The sequence below is a fragment of the Coturnix japonica genome, chromosome 12, assembly GCF_054131305.1.
Source record: "Coturnix japonica strain WE chromosome 12, WE-NBRP24, whole genome shotgun sequence".
Lineage (NCBI taxonomy): Eukaryota > Metazoa > Chordata > Aves > Galliformes > Phasianidae > Coturnix > Coturnix japonica.
Window position 1 is genome coordinate 18792021 of NC_140674.1, and position 20569 is coordinate 18812589.

The following is a 20569-nucleotide window of genomic DNA, read 5'->3' on the forward strand; positions in this document are numbered from 1 at the left end:
TGGCCTGGGGTCTACAGGATAGCCTGGCAGCATGGCCAAGGTGTAACAGTGAAGCAGGATGGTTGGAACAAAATCCACCACCATGAGGGGATTGGAAGCCAAGGGATGACCCATGGTTGGGTCCTTGCCTGCAGCCAAGGCTTTGATGGGTGCAGCCTCCCTGCAAACTCACCTCTGACGTCTGCCAAGAGGGTGCAGGATGCATTTATGGCTGTGAATGATCTGGAGTGCTGCAGTAGCTATTGACTGAGTACCTGTCTGTTAATCATCTACTAGGCAACTTAAATGGTTCTGCATGTTGGACTGTTGCTTTTCCTCAATAAATGTGGTTTTACGATCCACAGAAGAAAGAGAGACAGACTGGAAGGTGTTGTGGCCCTGGGCAGGAGCTCACTGGGAAGCCATAAGTGGCTCAGAGCCTGGGCACAGCTTTGGAGGCTGAGCAGTCTCAGCTCTGTCCTCTTGTGTGGTGGGGACACCTTGCTCCTCACTGAGGACTTTTGTTTATTTATTTTTCCTGAGCTTTCCTTTCTGGTGAACCTGCTGCTCTCCTGTCCCACACTGCTGTCACCAGCTTTGCAGTCTTCTTGCCCTCTGCACCAGGCTGGCTGGCACAGGATATTGGAGCAGCAGGTTTAAGTACTTAAGAAGCAACCAAAGGACACTGAATATGCAAGTGGTTGTGTTGCAGAAAATTGTGGCATTGTGCCTTAGCAACAGAACTGCCTGGTAGAAGGAGGAATGTATCATTATGAAGAGAAGCTGGCAATGCAGTAGGACCCAAGGGTACCTATAAACCTTTCTTATGTCCTACTCCATTGAGAGCAGGCATCCCCTCTCTTCAAAGGTAGGGATGCCTTGTAGGTAGATAGACTATCATGTCCCCTTCCCCCATAAATGAGAATTAAGCAGTGTGGTGAATGAAGGAGATGTGACACGTGTTCAAAGCCAGAGTCACTTTGCCCAGAGCCTTGCACGTGAAGTTGTGGTTTTACTTTTGCCATTTCATGTGAACTCTTCCATGCAGTTGGTTTAAAGCAAAGCGCCCGCATGAGTGCTGGCCAGCAGAGAAAGTGTCCTCAGGAGGAGATGCAAGAGCCCTGCTCATTATCAGAACCAAGAAACACTGCTGCAAGCTAATCTGGCCGCCTAAAAATAGCAGTAATAGTAGGGGGAGGGATTGTCTTCTGTGTGCATTTGCCCTTGATTTCCCTGACATTTTGCTGCTCTATATTATGTGTTTTGTAGGGGAGGCTGTGTGTCCCGCTCACACTGGAGCAATTCACGTGAGCACATGCTCATGTCAAAAAGCACTGGGGATGAAGACCTAGAAGCTTGTTCAGGGTTTAGTAGTTAACTCTCACAGTGCAGTTGTATTCGGGTTTATTTGCTCATTCTTCCGCCCCTATCAGGTTCACAGACTCTTTTGGTGTGATCTTGAAGCCCCCCCAGGAATGGAGCTGGAATCAAGGCTGTGGGGTGGGCTGGACCCTGGGTGCAGCAGGGTGATGGGAGCAGGGTCATCCATCATGTGTGCACCTCACCAGGGTCCTTCAGTTGGAGGCAGCAGCATTTGCTTTGCAGATAAGAATAAGAAATAATAAATATATCACTCATGAAATTCAATTACTCTGTTATTGAGCATTTAAAACCCAAGTTTCATAACGGCCTTGTGATATCTGCATTTACGTTCCTTTTTGGTATTATGCAAGCAGCTCACCTTGTGATTATGAAATACTGAACTGTGCTTTCTAATACTCACCCTCTTGTTTCTCAACGAGTCCATAAAACCTCTTCTGCTTTCCATTAATTATGGAACAATAAGACATTTTTCTCTTCTCTTAAAAGGAGTTTAGCCTTCTCCTTATGTTTTTTCCAAGTTCTGCTCCTCGGAGACGGTGCTGATCCATGCGGTTGGACTGGAGCAAACATACCTCCTGTCCTTTGCTGTGCTGTACCCCACTTGGATCCGTCTTGGAGCAGAGGTCTTAGTGCAGTGGGACAGCCCCAGCTCGTGCAGTGCTGTTGCTGGCACTGCTGCTGGTGGCGTGATCTGCTTGGAATGTCAGCTGAGGCAAGTGGGAAAAGTGGGAAGGGGGCAGGATGGGGTGACTTCCTTTCCTCCCTGGAAGATCTGAAATATTACCTTGCTTGATAGTTGTTTTCCAAATGAAAGCTTTTATTAATAGCAGAAGAAGCCTTTTCTGCATCTTCCCAGAAGGGCTGGGAGAGCCCCACAAAGGCTGTGGGCACTGGGGCAAAGCAGAGCAGGACCTGCCATGTAAGCGAGGCTCCGTGAGCTGCTCTTTGACCGTGGGAACACGCTGGGTCTGCATTTACCTCATCTCCACATCCAGCTGTTGTGGGATAGTAGTGGTGTGTTTTCTTGGTTTTTTTTTCCTTTGCTTTCCTATAGATAGTAGGAATGTAAAGCTCTCCCAAAGCACAGATGGGGAATGCAATGCTTGAGCGCACTGAAGAGGGTGAATTCAGCCTCAGCGGCCAGTGCTGCTGCTCTGCTCTTTCATACTTGGATTTAAACGCATCCGGAGATGCATAACTCTTTGCAGATGCTAATGAGGAGTTTACAGATAAGATCCCCTGTGAGGAAAGGAATGCTCAGATAGTCTTACAGCATGGGAAATCAAGGTGAGGGTTCAGGCATCTTGTCTGCATTCACTGCAGGCGCTGCGGCCATGGCAGAGTTGGGAGTAGAAGTCAAACCTTCTGGCCTCTCAACCTGTGCTTTTGTCATTAAACTATGCTCTCCTAAGATTAGATAAGGTGTGCTTTCAGTGCTAGCAAAGCTTGATGAGCAAATTCCTTTCAATAAATGAATTCGTTGTACATTTGCCAACACAGAATGAGGTTTGGGACACCGGGGAATTGAAATAACTTGCAGTTGTCAATTTTCAGGAAGGAAATCAATCAGATGAGGAGATAACCAGCAGGTTATGAATATATGACTGAGATCAGTGCACCAAGACAGGCAGCCAACAGTCAGGCAGGGAAAAGGAAGACCAGTGTTGTGACTTAGAGCCAAAGCAGCCCTCAGTGATGGGGATGGCCCACTTCATCTCTTTCTGTCTTAGAGCAGCTGATGTGGGAAATCCTTGATGCAGACCTGGTACCGACAGCCTGCCACCGGTTTTAGTATCACTAACAATCTGGAGCTCTGACAAAATGTGGCGCAGGGGTTTGTCAGGGCCCTTGATTGGTGCTGTTGTTAACAGGGTTTTGCCTCAGTATCAGGTTTCTGGTGGATTCAGTTGCAGAGATCTAATGTAGTTTTCTTACAGCATGAACTGTGCTAGCTCGGTGCTTGCTGTCACCCAGACCTAGAGCAACAATTCAGTCCTGGCTTCATGATGTTTTCAGGCTGTGCAAACGCTGGAAGCTGGACTGGTTTACCAGCAGAATGAAATATTCCTTTCCAATACGTCAGGTCTTCAGAGGAGAGAAGGATTACAAGGGCATCTTGATCTCATGGTCATTTGTCTTTGTAGCTGTAGCCTGGGGCTGTGCAGCAGTCTGGAGCTGAGGTTTGCTGGGTCAGGTGAAGTGACATGGGTAGGGCTGCAGACAGCTCTGCTGGGATTTAGGGTGGCCCTGCAGAGCATGGGGTCATGGTTGAGTTGTACAAGTCGCCAGCAGTCCCTCATCTGTCTCCGGGGACTGCAGGCAAAGAGAAAACCATCCCAGGCTTGGGTACATGGAGAGCAGCTCGTGGGCTCGAGGATCAAAAACAGATAGAGTGGTGTGAAAGGTACAGGTGTGGTGTCTTGGGCACTAATGCAGATGAGATATTTTGCAGCTTGTTTTGCTTCCTGAGATGGAACGTGTTGCTGCTTCTGCTCTTGTGTGGATTTGATTTCTGGCTGTGCACACCCTTATCTGGCTCTGTGACCGTTAGTTCTTCATCTTGCCCTCATGGAAAGCTGTGAATTGTTTTATCTGATAATACTTCTTATCAGCTCTGACGTTTATTATGTAGTCTTAGGATTTTTCTAGGTGCTATAAAAGAAAGGATGGAGCCTTGGAATTGGAGTTAAGAAGCTGCTTCTCTTTGCAGAGACCGGTGAGATTGAAATGGAAAGTATGAATCTCTCCATTTATCAAACCAGTTCTCAATTGTGTATCATGACTAGAAAAAAGCCCATTTTCCAAGCCTTGCATTCCTTCCTTACTTTGTGCAACGTCATCAAAATGCTCCTTTTGGCCTTTAAACCTGCTTGTGAGATACCCAGAAACGCTCAGGCTGAGTTTGCATTGCTGTCCATGGGCTGCACTCATTCCATGTGGCTCTGGTCTTGTTGAGCTTGGAAGGGCATAGAGCCTTCTTGAGCATGCAGGCTCCTGGTTTCTCCTTACAGTAGGCAGGTGAATGACTTTGGTGCTGCTTATTGGAGCCAGCTGGGGAGAGGTCCCCGCTCGCTGCCCTTGCTTGGCGTGTTGTGCCAGTTGGGCTTCGGTCTGAATAACAGGAAATCATCATGACTAACGTTGTGCTGGTAGAAAAATTAATAGAGGTGAGTAATAGCACAAGATACATGGAAATCAACATTCCTCTCCTTGGAGGCAGTAGATGTAATCCGCTTAATATTCTGTGGAACACAAGATTAATTTTCTTCAGGATAATATATGGGAGAGCTTTTCTTTGGAGTGCTCTAGCAGAGGCACTGCTGCATTGCTGCAGCTGAGGGCAGGGAGTCAGAGGGAGAAGGATGCTGGCTGCTTATGAAGGAGCCAGGGATGGTGAAAGCTGGCTAGAGGAGATCCAACCCATCTCTCCACTTCACTCCTGAGCACCTGGGCTCAGGGCCGGTGCCTGCAGCAAATGGGAACAGCCCCAGCCTTGCACTTGTCCTTCTCCACAGTGTACCTGGGCTGTGGTTTGTGCTCGCTGAGCTTTGCAGAGGTTCCTTTAAAACGATGATGAACCAAAACCCCCACTCTTCTTCTTTCATAGGATGGAAAGAATGCAGCCACTTGCCAAGCCTAAAGAGGAGTAGATATAGCAGAAATAAATAAATCAAACTGATTTATTTTAAGTTGATTAATCTGATGTGTTCGTATTTTTTTCTAAAATAAAATCCAGCCCTGGAGGTTTTAGCAAATCAAATAACAACAATGGCAATTAATTTAGCAGCAGTTACAAATGGTTCCCATCCCTGCACCGTGTGACTCATATCGCTGTGTATGGGCCAAATCCTGCTTCAGGCTGTGCAGTTCCCCCTTTGTGCTGCTGGGTGGGAGCTGCAGGCTGGGTGCGCAGTGCCCGCAGGAGGGCTTGGCTGCTGCTGGTTGCCACTGTGCTGTTGGAAGCCCAACCGCAATGCACCTCCCTGTTCTGGTTTCCTATTTTGTGCAGGTCTTCAGCAGGCTGCCACCTGTGGTCTTGCAGGGCTTGCTTTCCTGCTGTGTGTGTTGTGCTGATGGTTCCAGTCCACTTGTGCGAGCTGATAAGGCTGGAGTCCTAGCAAAGAGCATGGTGCTATCAGAGGACAGGTAACGTCGTGTCTTGCTGCAGGGAACAGAGCAAGCAGAGAGCTCTGAATGCAGGGAGGTGTCATGGGGCTGTAATTTGATGGGAGCCGAACAGATCCCATGAAGCAAGAGGTTGGATGCACTGAGCGTCACAGTGGCTTGCAGAGCAAAACCAGAACCACTTCCTCGAATGCATGAAAAAGGTCCCTCTGTTTCACTTTGGGTGAAGAACTACTGTGGCACACTTCACACAGACTAAGCTACATAATCCTTGCCCTTGGCTGGGACACTGAGGCTTAAAAGCAGCTCCCTACATTTACCAGAGCGTTTTACAATGCAAGCCACTGAGAAGCAAGACACACAGAAGTTTGTCTTCTATAGAAGCTATGGGGTGCACTTTATGACCTGACAAAAAGTTATCGCGGATCATTTCAGTGAGCGTGGATTGTCTCTGACTTGGAGTGGTTCTTCTGGCACACAGCTGGCAGGATCTTGTATTGTCGCTTCCCCCAGGGTGAGTGAAGGACTGTCAGGATCCAACCTTCTTGCTCCTGGAGTCTGGCTTTCCTCAAGGCAGCCTGTGAAATGTAGGAGAAGGGTGCAAAGCCTTCCCTCCTCCTTCCCCACACCTTGTTTGCTCTTGGGTGAGAAAGATGTTTCCTGATGCAAGGCACAGAAATCAACATACACTTCAATTTTATACATATGTATATCGTAACTTTGCTCTGTTGAGACGTTTCTATGGAAGATGTGTTCATAATGCATATTTTTGGGAGCTTGTTGAGTATAGTTGTGTTCTTTTACGGTCTGTTGGCCACATCTTGCAGACTTCTACAACTGGTGGAATGCTGGCTAATTGGATGTGATTTGCTCCCTGCATTGTCCTGTTTTGAAGCTCTTCCTGCTGGAGGGTTACCTGATCCCCTCCTGCTCACCAGCCCTCACAGAACCAAACATAAGGAGCTGATGCAAACTGATGGCTGGGAGCAAACTCTTGGGAAAGCACTGGAACAGCAGCTCTTCCATCACCAGGTGATGGGTAAAAACTGGGCTGGTGCACCTGCCTTGTCTGAATGCAGCGATGAGGTGATGTCTTCCAGGTGTGTATGCAGGGACTTTGCCTTGTTTTCAACAAAATATTAAAAGGATATTGGCCATCATTTTGGGGTGTCCTTGGGGAAGGCTGCAGAGGCTGCAGTGTCCATGTTGGAAAGATGCACCTGGCAGTGAGCTGTCACCCCTACAGGCATCCACAGGCCAAACCATGAATGTGACCTGCAGTGTGGGATGCTGAGTTTTTTTGCCTGTGTGTTAGAGAGGGCTCTCTGCTTTTGGTGACCTTGCTTTCAGAGTATGCCTCCAGGAGTGGTATGTGAATAGGCTGTAGTTCCCGAAGCAGCTGCTCTGGTAAGTAATTAAACCAGCTCCTCTGAGAACCCACAAACCTTTGACTGCATTTACTAGTAGGTAGCAATATCAGCTTGATGCAAACATTTGCTGGCAGAGGAGAGGCTTTATTTCTCAGAGAGACAAGATCTAAACATTTAGGAATACTATCTTATTGGTCTGCAATGGCAGATGAGTGACTTCCAGTGTGGAGAGTGTCCAGCTGCTGCGCCCTAATTGATGTCTCGCGTCCTGAGAAGAGTGGCACAATACTGGTAGTGACTTAGATCTTCTGGGGACTATAGATATGATTTATAATTGGCTCTGTAGCTTTTTAGAGACACTGAGCTTAACCAAGCCTTTTATATATTGTCCTGTTGAGGTTGTGTGCTTGAATTAGATGTACGTTGAAGTGGCTGGCTGTGCTGGGGCCGTATTCATCTGACGCGGGGCTCATTCAGCACTGCTGCTTTTGCTGGTCCTTCTGCACTGATTGACTAGCAGCTCTTCTAGGTGAACTGTCTCCTGTGAAATGGAAGGAGTGTTTATCATGACTGCAAGTGATTGTGGAAGCCTTCCTGGGGATCTCTGGGATGTGCTGTATGGCTTTTACAATCGTATGGTTTCATCTTTAATTTGGGGAAGTCAACTTTTTAAGCAGAAATTCCTCACCACAGTGGTTACTGAATAACTCAATCAGCAGCTTCTTACTATGGTTAGACTTGAGGAAGTTAGGTGGTGCTTCAAGTCAAAACCTGTTGACTTTTGCTTAAGGTGCATGAGGACTGGATGGAGGTACCTTATTGGTGATGCATGTGATTCATGGCTCAGGCTTCTTCCACCAGCTTCAGTCCCTTCCAATGAGACTGAATGGAGGTGCGTGTATTTTCCTGTCCTTCTTTCAGGGTTGTTGTGGCTGGTAGCTACCAATTCACACATCTTCAGTTGAATAGGTAGTAGTTGGAGTAACCCAGCTTTACTGATTGAAAAGCCCAGTGTGGTCATTAGTTCTTACTTGATTCCACTTTTGCAAGCTATTGGCCAGCCTTAACATTTTAGAAGGGGAGGAAGTGCACGGATAGTGGCTGGTGCTAAGCAAGAAGCTGGGGAAAGGAATGTGGGAAGCTTGGGGGAGCTGAGGGGGATTTAAGTGGGCAAAGCCCCAAAGTGACTCTCAGTGAGGGCTGGAGGAAGGGCTCCCTGTGAGATGCTGAAGAGGAACGGTTCAAATAGATTTGTTAATAGGCTTCTCTCAGCTGTCAAGTGGAGAAATCTTTCTCCTGTTAGTAGCTTAGCCTTGACAAGAGTTTTTCTTTTGCTCTATGGGAATGTTGTTTCTTGACTAACATCTTCATTTAAGATGTGGAGCTGGGTGTTTGGGGGTGAGGGAGGACAAACTACATCTTCAGAATGAAAACAAAACCCTCAGCAAGCTCCTTATTACTCTTCCAAGAGGAGCAGCTTGTATTGCTTGAGTAGGCAGGCGGTGCAGTGGTAGATGGCATTGATGATAGCTTGTTTTGTGAGGCTATGGATGGGTGGGCGAAGGAGGGGAAAAGTACCAAAGCTAGGAGAAGACGTGAGACTAAGCAATCTCTGAGAGGACTGAATAACACCTAGTAGTCCAGTGTCGCTCTGCTTAAATACTTGTGTTATAACCAAAGGAAACTAGCGCAGAAATAACTGTGCAGCCTGTTGAGGTTTTTTTGCACTGCTTTTAATGTTGTGCAGGCTTAAAGGTATGTCTGTGCAATGGGAAGTGTTCAAAGCTCAGGAGGGTAATGTCCCCAGCCTTTTTTTTTTCTGCAGCTTGATCAGTATTTTGTTGCCTTGGTCTTTGCCGTCCTGCTTTGCTTGCTGTTGTCTGCAGGTATATTAGCAATCCTCTCCTGGCTTGTGCAGTCCATCTTTGTATTACTCACAGGGTTGTTAACGAGAAGAGCCTTGGAGATAGAGACAACTAGTTTATTATTAAAAAGCTACTGCGTCTTCAAGTACTCTTCAAAGCTTTCAATTTTCCTCTAAACTGCGTGCCATTTGGGGTAGCTTCCCCAAGGGGAGCGGGACCTTGTTCTGTCAAATCATACAAGTGCTTCAATTCCTGCTGTAGAAGCCAACATAAAAAGTATGGTAAAATGAGCGAGTTAATGTGTTTTCAGAGGGAACAGCAACCGACTTCTTAGAGCTTGAGATTTCTCAGGTCTTATTGCTTGGCAGATGTGTATGGCCTACAGTGACTTTGCTGCCTTGAAGTGTGGCTTCCCAGAGCGAGGCCCAGCCAGGACATTTGGCCTTGGGAACTAAAATCTGGGCAAGTATTTAGTATAGGGGGTGAAAGCGTGTTCTATTGTTTCTTGTCCTCGTTACTCATAGTGATGTTTTTGCATAATCAGAAATACATTACCCATATGACGATTTCACGTATCAAATTGCATTGCTGAAGGGCTTTTCTGGCTCTCATGCATTCCTAGGAAAGCGTTTTCTCACATAGAAAATTAACAAGCTTTCTCCCCTCTTTGGAGCCCAGTGGGGTCAGAAGCAATGGTGTTTGCCAGGCGGCTGTGTTGGTGCTTCCCAGGGCTGAAATGCCTCCTTGCAACAGTGGGACTTATCTGAGCACAGACACCTGCTCACAGAAGGAGCTCCCCAGGTCTTGAGGGGCAGCAAGCAAGCTGCTTTATAAACCTGTCTTTGGATCCTGAATGTGCCTGATCAGTTTAATAGCATCTCCTGCTGAGGGTGTTTTATTAGGGAGCTGTAAGGCAGAGGCTCAGAGCATCGTGCTGTTTGGGAATGTCACTTGCTTAGGCTTTATTCGTAGTGGAGATGAAAAACCTTCCAACTGCTCTGCAGCTTCCCAGTGCCCGGGGATGCTCGTCATGCACTGACCCATAACGCTGTGCTGCTTTCCATTGCACCGAGCGTTTTTCTTCTCTAGGGTTATAACATTTGCTTAATGACTGGTTATCTTCATGATTTTTTTTTGCTGGAAGTTGTCATTAGCTGTTCAGAATTGGGGGAATAAGTGCACAGTGATTACAGAGGCTCTGATCTCTCATTTTCCTTCCTGTGCCTTCGCAGCAATAGAAGTTGGATTGGCATGCCTGTCAATTTCTCCCTCCCCCTCTCCCCCCCCCAAGCGTCTCTCCACTGTTTCCTCACATAACCCTTTCTGTTAAATTCCTTCAGTGTGTGCTGGAGGGGTGAAAAGTGAGGCTCCCACAAGGAGAAGGGGCAAGCTGGGGATACAGCCTGCATAGAAATGCTTCCATCCTTGCTCTCATGTTTGCGGGCATCCACCCGGCAGTATTTAGGAACGGAATACGGACGATCTATTAATTCACTCATCTCCAGGTGAGCCCTGCAGCCCTTAGCTGCCTCCTGGTGCAAAGTGTTTGGCTCCTTTGCATACGGGGCTCGTTGGGACGTGAAGGTGTAGGCAGAGCTGAGCTGCCTTATGCAGTCCTGCAGGTCTGTGCTGCGCTGAGAGGAGCCATTTTAACGAGGCGAGCGCTCCTGCTGTGAGCCCAGCTGCTGCTTGCTTGCGCCGATAAGAGCTTCAAAAAGGATGTGCGTGCTGGTACTGGAGTTGGGATGCGTTCTGCTTTATCATCTCTGTGCAGGAGTCCCTTTTCTGGCAATGCAACAATTTTAAATACACAGTTTATTGAAATACAACGAACGTTTTTCCACGGTATTGCTGGAGGTGATTGTGCTCTTGCCTTGCTTTGTGCCTCACTCCGTTCTGCCATGTAGATCTTGATAACACTTCATCCTGTCCTGGTGCAGCTGCAGCAGCAGAGCCAGATGTGACACAGGAGGGTTTGGGTGTCAGCCTGCCCTGCCCTGTGCAGCCTGGGCCGTGGGTGCTGCTGTGTGACTATTTCCTTTCCCATTGCAGCTGAGACATTGGGCTGGGCCTTCTGTTACCTTGCACAGGGCCTGAGGACTGAGCTTGCCGGGGGCCAGGATGTGCAGCTTTACCAGCACAATGTCAGGCAGAAGCATTTCTGTTTGCAGTGCTTTGAATGAGGGTGTTCTGTTGTGCAGAGCACCCATGCTTTGTAATGCCCAAAGCACAGCCCTATCTAGTGCTGGTTTCACTCCTGCCTCTCTGCTCTGGTGCTTTGTTCTGGAGCCAAGGAGGGGGAAGGAGGACCTGTCTGCTGCTGTATGTCTCTCAGCAGAGCCTAGTGGTGCTACGATAATGCAGACCGTTTTCTGCATGATGCTCATGTAAAGCTGAAAATTGTCCCTGGGTTTGTCTTAAATGCTGGTTCTTTTCTCCAGTTTTCCAAAGCACGACCTTTTCCAGTTTTTTTTCTAAACAGGCAGATAAATCAGTTGTATGTTTTTCCTTTTATTTGCTTTATATTCAGTTTAAACAACAGCAACAAAATAGCAATAGTCTATGTGAAGCCATGGAAACAGGCTTGTGGCAGCGTGCAGGGGTGGTCCTCCAGCCCTTGGGAGGGTAGGAGCACGGAGCCTGGGGCTGCTGCCAGCACCAGCATGGTATCTGCAGCACGGGCTATATTTGGTCTGGGATTACTCCTGGCTGGCCAGGATTGGTCCCCAGCCAGTGTTGTGCGCTCTGTGTTTCTTTCCCTTGCTAAGCTGAAAGCCCCCATTCAACATGCTGTGCTGTTTTTTTCCCCTCTTCACTCATCAGCTGGGGCTCTGCAGGAGTGACTGGATCCCCCCAGATCCCACGGACAGTGCCCGGCAGCCACTGAGATGCAAAGCTCGTCTCTTGCTCAGTGGGAAGGATTTCTCCCTGCCCTATCCTCTGTAGTGTGTATTCATGGAAGGCTCTTAGCAACACGCTGCTGCTGAGCACTGTTTGGAGCAGAGCTGTCCCTCCAAGAGCCCATCGCATGGGAAAAAAGCCACACCAAGGAGGGACTGCATTGCTGGGAGGAGCGAGCACGCTCTCCTCTGCGTACCCGACGTGTTGCTAAGGCTGTGCAGAAATTCTGCCGCTTCCTGCAGCAGAAATGCTGCTTGTTACCTTGGCAATGCCCCTGCAAAAGCGCAAGGAATAAACGAGGTGGGAGGGTGGCAGTGATGTGTGTGCCTTCACCCAGGTCTTGGGGTCTGCAGCCACACAGCGAGCGGGCACAGATGGACCTGGGGCTGCCTCATGGCTGGCATCCATGGTGTGGCATGAACAAGGGTTGACCCACAGATAGGGGTGCTTCTGGGTTTGGGGGGGCTGTGGAAAGAGGTTGGAAAACATAACATGGAAAATGGGTTTCTTTATCAGAACTGGCCAGCTGTTTCCCTGGATGTGCTTCTCCAAGTCTTCCAATGATCTGCCCTAGGCACAGCTTTCTTCTCTCTTAATCTCCCAGTGAATATTCAAAAATAGATATACTTGTAACACTTGAAAAGCCTCTTTCAGAGTTGTTTCAGCACTGCAGAGAATAACCCTAAGGAAAGAAACTCAAAAAATAAACAGCAGCTGCTGTCATTTCCCCTCCCGCCTCCTTTCTCACCCAGTTTGTTAAAACTTGGTGCACTATTGCTTCCCTTTCCCATCTGTTTTTGGGGAGAACTGCACTCGGTCAGCTCCAGGTGGTGGATAGCACTTTTGGGCTCCAGCTGGACTGCTTTTGTTGGGTTTTCCCCATACTGCTCTGTTTGCTTGGGTGCTATGGGTGTTCAGTCCTGGGAGCTGGACCTATGGGAAGAGGTGTGCAAAGGTACATTGTGGTGTTCCTGAAACTGTGCAGCTGGGGAAAGGTGGATTAACTTACTTGTGCTGTTATTGCATGTTGCACTTTGCTTGTCAGCTCCTCATGAAGACCCAGTGTTTGCCTTCTGGAGCCATAAGTCATTCAGAGTTGATCCAGGCTTTGTGATGAGTGAAATCTCCAAGATCTTGTGTTGCGATGGAGGGCTTCCTTTCACTGTCTCCCAGCTTTGGATAGCTGGTCTTCCTTTTCCTGTGGCAGAGCTGGTAACCTACCAACATTCCCTTGGCCAACCCCAGCCCTCATGCTCCTTTGTCCACAAACACAGTGTGGTACAGGGATGGTTTGGCCACACGGGGTGGATTAACAACACCCAGCTCAATGTTACTGCAGTGCTGCTAATCCTTGTGTTGTCAGAAAAGCTTAAACCACTCAAAACAGTAGTGAGAAAAATGTTGATCTCTTAGTAGAATGCTTATTTTTCAAAGTTCAAAGTATGGCTTATTAAATGTTTTTTCTTCCTTTTTTCCTAGGATCCTGCGGGAATCTTCGAGCTGGTGGAGCTTGTTGGCAATGGCACATATGGGCAGGTGTATAAGGTAAGGCTGCGCTGATGTCTGAAGTGGGCTCTGTTGGCCATGTGTTGAACATAGAACATCCCAATGTATCGGGCTGGTGAGGTTCCACCACGCTCGGGTCTAACTAGAACCGCTGCTGGACTTTGGTTTTTGGGTTGTGTGCTCAAGTACCGCGCATCACACGGAGCTCCTGTTAGTTCTGGAACTGCTGCTAAAAAAAGAGAATTGCCCAATTGATTATGTGATGAGGAAGGGAATGAGGAGTCTGTGGTATAAGAGGTAAATCCTGGTCTCTTCTAAAGAGCTGTATTATGGCCACAGGAGCATGCCAAAGGGCCTGCTGCAGCCTGCTGCCCTGTCTGTACTGTGGGGTTAGCCCTCAGGTGAGTTGCAGCCAATTATTGCTAAGTCTGGGCTTACCTACAGTTAATGTGTGGTGTAAGGAAGTTTCATGCCACTTTTGCTTGGTGGAATTCACCGAGTGTTTTGGGTCTGCTGGCAGACAGTGACTCTGTGGGCTCCATTCTCCAAAGGTTTCTGTACGTGTGGGCATTGATCTGTGTATACGTGCATGTGTATTCACACACAGATCCCATTTGCATGCCGTGCCCATGTTCCCTTTTGACAATAGAAAAGAATACATTCAAATACTCTCACTGGGTCAATGTGAAAGCACTTGCCTGTCATGCAGTGAAAGACAGTGAGCCGTCCCTAATGAAGAGGACAGGAGGGTGCTTAGAAAGCTACCTGTCAGGAGATATTTGTTCCGAATCCTGGTTTCCCCATCCTCCCATCGCCGTAGGCTAAATTCCATCAATTCCACGACAGAAGAATTGAAGTGAACCGAGGATGAACTGAAACTTCTGGAGTTGAAAATGGGTGAATTTTTGTTTCAAACTGGGATAAGTTTAAAACCAAATCAAACAGAACTTCCCTCCAAACTCCTTCTTATCAAGGTTACGTTCCAGGAGCCTTCCCCTCTGTGTTGTGCTGCGGTTGTTATTCTCTGGGAGGATGATGGTGTCTGTGTTCCCATTGTTCTCACTGCAGGAGTCGGTCTCAGAGCTGTTTTTCTTTTCAGCTGCTCAAATAATGGTAGAGAGTGACCTAATTTTAACTCGTGCATATTTCTAACAATCAGTGGAAACTATGCACCTTTAACGGCCTTTTGAAAGCGTCGTGTTTTTGTGGAAAGCTGAAAAGGGAAATAAACGATCTGATGCTCTGCTCTTTGCACAGCTCTGCTGTGAGCGCTTCCTGTTGCACCATTTGACTTTTTCCAGTGTGCCTATGTGAGAGCATAAAGTGTGGGGAGAAGCCATCCAGAATCATTCAGCTGTAGGATTTGGGAAGGGAATGTATTCTGAATACTTTAGTGTTTGGTTGGTTTTTTTTTTCTCCTTCTGTATGAAGCAAATCCTCCCTTCTGCTGTCTTTAACTGGCTGGAACAATCAGATCGGGCTCAGCATGATCCACTTGCTGGTGGTGCCAGACAGGATGGTGATGGGGAGGGGGGCAGCTGCTGTCCAAACCCAGTTAATAAGTATTGAGGTATGAATTCAGGCTAAGGCTGAGCTCAGAGTTCTCTAAAATTGAAATCTTGGAGTAATATCCACTTTATAAACAAAAGGAGACTTTGATATAAAGCACACATAACTGTTTATGGTGTCCCACCCTAAAACCTAGCACAGAAATAAGATCTCTGTGATTCTTTTTCTCCAGATACTGCCGCTGTATTTATCTCTTAAAGCCAAACAAATGGAACAGCTTTCGAGGCACTTAGACCTTCTGGCTCCCTTGTAAAAAAAACACTTCTGAGATCACACTTACCTGGGAGTTGTATCTGCTGTAACCAGACGCTGTAACCGGACGGTTGTTTCACGGCCATTTTAAACCCTTCTCAGTCAGATCTGGGGTTTTCCCACCTCTGTGTAGATGTGTGTTTGCCTTTGGTCATGTTACAGATGTGGAAAAAGCAGCTCACTGCTGTACTTGCTCTGCCCCACAGGCCCCTCTGCTGTGAAGAGAGCAGCTCTGCCTTGGGGACAGCAGCAAAGTGTTGGCTCCAGGCAGTGAGAGCACCTTGCAGGGTTGTGGTTGTGTTGGAGGGAGAGGTGACCTCAGCCAGTCTGCCTACATGGGAGCCAGAGCCCAACTCTGGGCAGCATGGCATGGAAACCTCCTGTTTGCATTGATAAAATGTGTGGTTATTGCCTTCTGATGGTGGAGTGATAGCACAGGTCCTGCAAAACGGAGCAGCACAGTGCACCAGACTACCAATCTCTCAGACTATTAATTAATTTCAGACGTTGCCTCTAGAATATCCGGGATGGTGATTCCGTATGGTGCCTGTTGATGGATGGCTTCCAACTGTCACATCCCATGGGCAGCTTGGAGGTAAATGCTACTAAAGCTGTTTGGAGTCCCCAATGTTTGATGCACGGGAGAGGCTGCCAGGCCCTCAGGCTGGACTGTGAGGCAGTCATTATGGTGCCATTAGGTAGCCAAGCACGATCTTTGTATTTTCAAGCAAGCTTTCCTTTACTTAGGACTTCAAGGGAAGAGAGAGAGAGAGAGAGAGAGAGAGTAAAGGTTCTGTGCTCACTGCATGACAACCCCATGTGAGTAGTTTCGTTTTTGTTGTATGGAGAGATGGTGCTGGTTTCTCTCTCTGATTGAACTGGAAACTTTGCTTTATTTCCTAGTAACCCTGCATCTAATGGCCCAGACTGTGAGAGTTATGTCCCCCCACCCCCCTGTGGTTTTAGGCACTTGATTTTGTGACTCTGGGAGTCAGGGTGTAGCGGGGGTGGGAGGCTGGGAGCAAACTGCTGGAATAAAGCCATGCACAACATAACGGGTGGTGAAGCAGTGGCACAGATTGCACAGAGAGGTGATGGATGCCAGATCCCAGAGGACATTCAAGGTCAGGCTGGACAGGGCTCTGAGCACCTGATGGAGCTGTGATGTCCCCGTTCATTGCAGAGGGATTGGACCCCATGGCCTTTGAAGGTCCCTTGCAACTCACATGATTCTATTACGCTGTGATTCTATAATCATTTGGCTGATGCAAGTCTTCTCAATACTAAAAGAAATGGGAAAGTAGGTCAGGTGGTAACCATCAGCATTCTCATCTCACATAGTTTCCCAGCTTTGAACAGGGAGATAAATGATGCCAAGATTACATGCTTGTGTGCTGCTTCCCCACCCCAGCAGGACAACGCTCAGCAGTACTGCTGGCTTTGAGACTCTGCTCTCATTTATAGTGTTAGCAAAGCTTAATCTTACAGAGGGCAAGATTCAGTGCTATGGGCCGACTCCATAACCACACAGTAACTATTGATTGTTTAATTAGCTGGTAAATGCCACATAATCACTACGCCATTACACAGCATCATTCTGCACTCTAACTTAGGCACATGGGACATGTGTGCTGCTGGTCCCTGAGCGTATTCCTCCTCTGTCACAGGAGTGCTGTTGGGACACCTGTGGGCTGCCAGCAGGTGAAGAGAGCAACAGCTTTTTTCCAATTGCTCTCCACTATGCTGTGTTCTGTATGGGGAATGGCATACGGGGAAAAATGATGGGGAAATGTGGTGATTGGCAGCCCTGCCTGTGGCAGGGGGGTTGGAATTAAGATAGTCTTTGGGGTCCCTTCCAACCCAAGCCATTCTATGGTTCTATGAAGTATATCCCAAGGTCTTCTGTTGGGCTTTGTGTTTGTTATCCAGCTCATGACTGCCTGAAGCCAGTACCGGTTCACCTGTAGGGAACCCCCAGGAGATGAAGATGTTGAGGAGCATGGGAATGAGAAAGTAAATGAGGAATTTGAAATTCCAGCAGCCACCCGTGGCTGCCTCCTGGTGATGGCATCCCTGAGTCTGCAGGCGCAGAATCAACCTGGATAACGTAGTCCTGCCATCCCTGGTGCTGTTCACCTGCTTCCTTAGCACCCGGCACCTTGGCCTGTGTCCTGCTGCTGGGTGGGTAGCAGGTGGATATGTTAAAGATAGGGAAAGATTTCTTTCTTCATTTGATGTTTTTTTATGTATGAGAGAATAACTCCTGCTCAGGCTTGTGCCGTGTTCAGCCTGCCCATGGTCTGGCTCAGCCCTGGTGGGAACAGAGACTCTGCAGGTTCCCAGGTCATTATTAGCAGTTCAAATAATTAGCTTGAGTCGAGAATGACATTAATTGTTTTTAATAATTGGTTGTTTTATTGTCTCTCTTTCTGAAAGACTGATGGTCAATAGTTTGATAATTAATCACTGTTGCTTTTAGCCCAGTGGAAGAAGTTACCATGCTGCACAAAATTATTATTTCCCGCAGATTGTTGCTGTAAAGAATTAATCTTAGCTGTGTACACACAGCCATTGTAACTGAAGGCTGACTGCTGTGCCTTGCTAGAGGCCCTGCTGCCTGCAGGCTGCCTGCTGCTGCTGCCCTTACCCATCTCAGTGCCTGTCCCACAGTCAATGTCTCTGTCCTGTGGCAGCCAGCCCTTGCATTTGGAGGGGCATCTTAAGCATTTCACTTCTGCCTCCTTCTTGTTGGTTTATAAAATAGACTGAGTGTTCCTTGAGCCAGATGTGCTCTTCTAGTGCCATGTCCATGGCTGTGGGTCACTTCCAATTCCCAATTTCTTCTTCAGAGGTCACGTTTGCAGCATGGCACAGCAGGCTGCATGTACACACATGTATCCACCCCATGGCATGGTCTGGTGGATGCTGCAGGTGAGGCCCTCTGCTAGGCTCATTCCCCTGCATCCTGAATGATACAAGTCCAACTGTGGGCTCAGAGTGGAGAACACTGCCCCACAAGGTACCCCTGTGTCCTCAAGGTCATGAGAGGGCTGTGTGAATGTGAGTGGATTTATAAGACTTAGAAGCTGCTTTATAATCCTTCTGTATTAGCAGGCCAGCATTACACGCTAAGCCATTGCTTCCGCCAGGCCGGCTCCCTGCATCGCGCACAGCTCTGCCCAGCAGGGTTTGTGCTTCTTGCGGGGCTGCTGGTTTGCAGGCTTGTTCTGTACGTTTGTATTGCTTCTCAGTGGGGCATGGCAGGGCTGGGCTGGCGTGCTGCTGTACTGCAGTGCACACTGGCTTTATCAGAGGGAGAACCGGCGACCTCAGCTTATCAGATTCCTTGTGATGTTAGCTTATCTGTAGGGGAGAAGATCCTTCCCTTGCTGACTCAAACACTGCATGTGTTTGTGTGTTGCTGAAATGTGCACTTGTTGCATTGGGTTTGCAAGGAAGTCTGAACTGGAAAATGATGTTTCATGTCAAAAAATTAAAAAGAAAAAAGAAAAAGGAAAGCAAGAGCTTTGTTACCAGAGCAACTGGTACACTGTGTGCTGCTTGGTTCTCTGAACACACAGAGCACCCTCAGCCCGCCCTCCCCCCAAGAAGCCAGCCCACACACACCTACGTGCCAATATGTCACACTCACTTCTCTGCTTGCTGAATAATGCAAGGGAAAGGTGCTTTTTACATTTCAGCCCTATGGAGCGCGGATTACAAAAGGTGATTAAAAATGTTCCCGAATTAATTTCTCATCTCCCTTTTAATCTTGATTCCCTCGCCCCCTCTGCAGCCTGCAGTGGGAAGGGCAGCTGGGGGGCTGGAGCTGCCCTGTGTCTCCGCAGGGATGCCTGGGCACACTCCTTGCATTGCTGCGTGCTCTGCTTTTGCAAACACTGCGCAGTCTTGCAAGACAAAATATCTGCAGTGGCACAGGGGGAAGACAGCTGCCTTTGGAGGTGCTAAACAAAGCCACCAGCATGCTGCAGAGGGCAGGGATGTGGTGGTCGGTATGGCAGCGCTGTTTGGGTGGGTGCAGCAGGAGGGAGGGCCCTCTGCTTGCCCTGTTGGGGTTCAGAGATGCAGGCACTGCTCTGCAGAGCTCCAAGACAACCCATTTCCAGTACTACCTTCTGTCCCTCAAGAACTGCTGGTCTGGGAGCTCAGACCTGTTGTTAGGTCTTCTGTGGAGCAGCCCAGTTTGCTGGTCAGCAGTAATGCCCTGGTATCCATCTGATAGAGGACCAGTGCTGGCGGATGTATGATGTTTGGTGCAGGTGGAGCCTCCCAGAAGCAGAAAATAGGTGGTTTCTCATGCTTGGGGGCATGCATTGCCCTCCTGTTCAGGATGGGTGGCTTCCTGTCCTGCAGCTCTTGGTGCTCTGATCACCATAATACAGGATGTTTTAGCAGCATGACCTTGGCCAGTGGGCGAGGTTTGTTTTCTGCAAGGCTTCGGTGCATTGCTAAAGAATGTCCTGTTAGAATAAGTTGATCTGATGCCCTATAGGGTGGTGAATGTGGAGGGTCTTGCTGCAAGCAGAGGCTGGTGCACGCTGGTTTGTTATTGTTGTTGACTTGTTTATAATATTTAATGAGTATCAGATTGGTGTTGGTGCCTGGAGGTGGTGTGTTGCTCCCAGCTCTGGAGCTGCCACATGCAGCTAAAAGGGCAGCGGAGGACTTTTTGGAAAGCTTAGATAAAGGCACATGGGGAGCAGAATCCGAGTGTTGGCTCCTGCTGGATGTTTGAGGCTTTCGTGGTTGCTGGAGTGCTTATCTCCAGAGATGTTTCTCACCTGTCATTCTTTGCATCTTTTCAAGTTTTGATGCAGCCTGTCCTGCAGCTGACTCTGAAGGCCTGAAGGAAAGCGATGCCAAAGGGCATCCAGCTGGAGCTCAGCGTCTTCTCCTTTGCTGCATTGAGAAGTGTGGCTCTCAACATCCCCAGCCTATTCTTAGCTTTACCTGGGAAGCCCTTTACACTAATTGCTCAGAGATGGAAAGTGCCAAGCAAAGAAAGCCTTCTCTCAAGTGCAGTGTGTTACTGCTTTTTTTTCTTTCCCCTCCCCTCACATAGGATTGGAAGCTTGTTGCTATCTGCTTTTCATTGTTTAGGTCATTTTCCTTCCTTCTGCTGGTTCAGGCAGTCACACAACCCAGGCAAGAGCAAGGTTTGGGCAAAGGTTTGGTCTAGAAAGGATGGGATTGCAAGATGTTCCTGTCTTTTTATGTACAGAGTACAGACCTCCCGCTGTCTCACTGTACTGGAATGACTTCGCTCTTAAGAAGGGAGCGTTGGGTATGTTCTTTTCTCATGCACTGCTTTAATGTGAGCAGAAGTAACGTGAAGTGCAGGATTCATCCAGTAGAGTCAGCCATGACCACAGGTCTGCAGCAGGATCACGAACTGAGGTGCTGAGTTAGACCTGGTGAGCATTGTCTTAGAGTGGATTTCCACTCGTGCGTGGTGTTTGGAAGGAAGGGCTGTAGGAGCCTCCCAGGTTGCTGGGTTCACATCAGTTGTGTGGTTGGGAGATTTCATGGTTGAGCTGCATTGGCTCCAGCTCATCCTCCACAGTGGAGGATCCACACATCCTACAATAAACCTCAAGC

At 48.2% G+C, this 20569-nt stretch overlaps 1 protein-coding gene across 13 annotated transcripts in view; it reads left to right on the plus strand.

Moving 5' to 3' along the window:
- Window positions 1–20569, plus strand: part of TNIK (TRAF2 and NCK interacting kinase) — a 122886-nt gene that overhangs the window by 8453 nt on the left and 93864 nt on the right. For all 13 annotated transcript variants that reach the window (XM_085513294.1, XM_085513298.1, XM_085513295.1 and 10 more), the window contains exon 2: window positions 13103–13168. In XM_085513294.1, the coding sequence (XP_085369420.1) occupies window positions 13103–13168 (66 nt within the window). The remainder of the gene's footprint in view (window positions 1–13102; window positions 13169–20569) is intronic.